The 3666-nt window shown below is 41.2% G+C and overlaps 1 protein-coding gene across 1 annotated transcript; it reads left to right on the top strand.

The window, feature by feature from the left end:
- Positions 1 to 153: 153 nt before the first annotated feature.
- LOC107480527 (uncharacterized) lies at positions 154 to 1913 on the top strand. The gene has a single exon (XM_016100674.3). It carries the CDS (start codon positions 288 to 290, stop codon positions 1764 to 1766), a length of 1479 nt encoding a protein of 492 aa, XP_015956160.1. The 5' UTR covers positions 154 to 287; the 3' UTR covers positions 1767 to 1913.
- Positions 1914 to 3666: the final 1753 nt, after the last annotated feature.

The raw sequence follows: 3666 nt of genomic DNA, 5'->3' as shown, positions 1-3666 counted from the left end.
TATTATAATAATTTAATAAATTTAATTAAATGATCGTCTAAAAATTTTTAATTGTCAAGATAAAAGCAAGTTTTCATCTAAAATTTATTCTTTAATTGAAGTCATAAATAAACTCAAATAAATTCGAAAAAGTCTAAACTATAAATTTAAAAATAAACAAAAATCCCACACTCACACGCAGAAGAGAGACTCTCTCTCTCTCTCTCTCTCTCTCTCTCTCTTAAGTGAGTCACTCTCCTCCATTGAAGAAGTAGAAAGCTTAACTTCCTGGCACAAGATAGTCTTCGATGGAGAATTATACATATCCACCGTATCCTGAATCCAGCGAGTCGTCGCCGCGGTCGAGGGAGGTCGACTTCGAGAATCCGCCGCCGTGGGACGAGCAGCAGCCGCCGCCGACAAATTACAAGGCCAAGTTCATGTGCAGCTACGGCGGCAAGATCCAGCCGCGCAGCCACGACAACCAGCTCTCCTACGTTGGCGGCGACACCAAGATCCTCGCCGTCGACCGCAACATCAAGTTCCCCGCCTTCCTCTCGAAGCTCGCCGCCCTCTGCGACTGCGCCTCGCCTGAGAACCTCACTCTCAAGTACCAGCTCCCCGGAGAGGACCTCGACGCCCTCATCTCCGTCACCACCGACGACGACCTCGATCACATGATGCATGAGTACGATCGCCTCTTCCGTGCCTCCGCAAAACCCGCCAGGATGAGGCTCTTCCTCTTCACCGCCTCAACTACCTCCGCTCCACCTAGTTTCTCCACTGATCGCGATCGCTTCGTTGAGGCTCTCAACTCGGGTCCCGTTCCGGTTCAACCCGATCCGGTCAAACCCCCTCCTGTTGCTCCTGCCAACGTTGATTTTCTATTCGGGCTTGAGAAGGCCGCGCCTCCTCCCCCTCAGCCGGCACCGCCTCTCGCCACCGTTAAGTTCCACGATCCTGTTCCGGAGCCTGTGGCGCCGCCACCGGAGTACCAGACGCGCGCAGCTGTGAACGATCGGGTTATTGGATCGGATCCCACCGTGAACCCGATCGACGTTCAAAGGCAGTTGCAGCAAGAGCTGCAGCGGTTGCAGATCGCGGAGGCTGATCAGTCTATGTACCGGAGGAGAAGTGAGGATGGCTTCGCTGGAGGTTATGGTGTTGCTGGGGGCGGCGATTATTACATGCAGAAAATGCCAGAGAAGGTTCCGATGTCGAATTCACCTGCTACTGTGCAGCACCCCGGGAATTACTGGCCGGAGAAGCAATTTTCTGGTGAAGGTTTCCCAACGGCAATTTCGACGGCTCCCGGAGGTGGAGACCAACAGTTTTACGTTGTTCCGGCGCCGGGCACGTTCTATCATGCTCCAGTTGTGCGTCCGTCGGCGGCGCCGGTGACTCAAGGTTACTACGCTGTGCAACGTATGAATTCTGATGGATACCGTGAGCAGCCAGTGTACGGCGGCGCGCAGCCAGCTAAAGCAGCCTTTTCGTCTGCGGGAGCCACAAATATGGCACAGGCTCCACCGGGTAAGGCCCCTGGTTATCCAGAAGGATACGGCGTGGTTCGGCCAGCTGGAGTGCCGGATAATGTGGGGTCTGCTGCGTACGCGCAAGTTGCCTACGATAGTGGGAGTGGGAGACAGGTTTATTATACTGCGCCGGCTGGCGTCATGCACGCGCCGCAATATCAAGGGATTCCTCCACCGGTTACTGCTGCTGGGGGTTCGTTGGGCCAGGATGCTAGTAAAGTGGTAAACAAGGCTTCCCAAGGTTCTGTGTGATTGTTGTCTTTAAGATTAAGATTGTGATTATATTAATTTTGAAATAATACGCTTAATATGTGATTTTCATCGGGTTTTGCTTTATATAATACTAGTATGGTTAGCTTCTATAATAAATTAATAATCATATTTCTTTCTTTCTGCTAAGCTATGTCATACTTATGTGTTTGTTTCCCTCTTTCAAAGTGAAGCGATCTGTAAGATCCTGAGGATGATGTTTAAACACAAAATTTGTAAATTTCGAATCAATCTTCTTATTAATTACCATTAAAAGTGTGAAGATTTTTTAAGCTGGTTTTACCTTGACATAAAAATGCACCACCCAGCTATGGTGAAAAGCTACTAAACAAATGTGATTCCGAAAGCAAAATAAAATAGCATCTGCAGAAACAGCAGAAACTTGTCCTTATTTGCAAATTGAAAGCTTTGTCTTGATCTTAATCATCCTTCTATTCGGCACTCGAGTGTGCATCGGAAGGCAGTGAAAACAAGAGAACAAAAATACAACAATCATGCATCTTTTAAATTCGTCCATGGTATGATAACCAATTAAGATCATTTTGGATACCCAACATCCCAACTAATACTAATTTCATATCTTTTAAATTCGTCCATGGTATGATAACCAATTAAGATCATTTTGGTTTTTAAACATTTTGTATGTATTTTATTTTGATTTGGATACAAAATAAAGGAATAGAAGATGGAAGTCTAATAGAGAATCAAACGCCCATGATTGCCCCCACCACCATCTTTCTAAATTCTAAGCTTTGAAATTAATTACAAGGGTCACCCTAATTTCCTGTGGCTTCGCACTAGTACACGACACCGTTTGATGACATGCTTTGACATACATTTCCAACGAGCGTACAGAGTTGTCATATTTTGACTTGCTCATGGTATCAGTGGACCACGTATTTATATTCCTATAATTTTCACACGAATTGCTTTATTTCGTTTAGTCCGGCGATACTATGCCCATTGGTCTTCACGTTATTGAGAAAATTAGCTAACACTTATAGGAATTACAATGTGTTGGTCTTTAGGGTCCTTTTAGCTAGAGACCTGAATATAGGCGCTATGCATTGGGTTGGGCCTTGTTGATGGTCAGAGCGATCATTAGACACGCAGCATACTTAAACATCTTATCCTATAGCCACTTATGCATGAGTTAATGTCAAAAATTGGACGTTAAAAAATTGATGGACCAACAAGTTATAATTTAAATGATATAATTTCTCTTTTTTCATCTAAAAATTTTAGATTTAAGTCCCGCTTATTGCAATCGATCAAAAAGATATCCTATAGAATACCTCCATTCTTTGTCAATTTATACAATTGGCACTCTAGCGATTAAAAAATAACAATAAATTTCCTGAGCCAATCGATGAAAATTTCCAATAAAAAATAATAAAAATATTTACATGTGACGTTAGCTTATATGATCATAGATAATAACCATTTGATTCATACTGTTTTCGCTTATACAATTATCAAAATGATATTATAAAGGAATAATAATTATTTAATTGAGATATATTTTGATGATTATATAAGAACTAAGCAGTCTCAATTAAATAATTATCATTTATATCAAATTATATCATACATAAATATTTAAAAATTCTCACAAAAAGATTTATGCATCTAATAAAAAAACCAAGAGATATATTATCATTTTTCAATGGTTAAGGTGCGAATTATTTAAATTATAAAATAATAGAGACTAAAAAAATTTTACTCTTAAATTTAATTTATAAAAAATATGTGAATGACACATGATAAATTTTTTAGATTTTTTTATCAAAAAAGTAATTTTTACTCTTTGAAAAAAATTTCACTTTTCGTTATCGCATTACCCTTAATTAGATGATGATAATCATTTTTCATTGGTAATGAA

Source organism: Arachis duranensis, chromosome 3 (assembly GCF_000817695.3).
Source record: "Arachis duranensis cultivar V14167 chromosome 3, aradu.V14167.gnm2.J7QH, whole genome shotgun sequence".
Taxonomy (NCBI): domain Eukaryota; kingdom Viridiplantae; phylum Streptophyta; class Magnoliopsida; order Fabales; family Fabaceae; genus Arachis; species Arachis duranensis.
The sequence above is the reverse complement of the archived record's forward strand: the minus strand, read 5'-3'. Positions and strand labels throughout refer to the sequence as shown.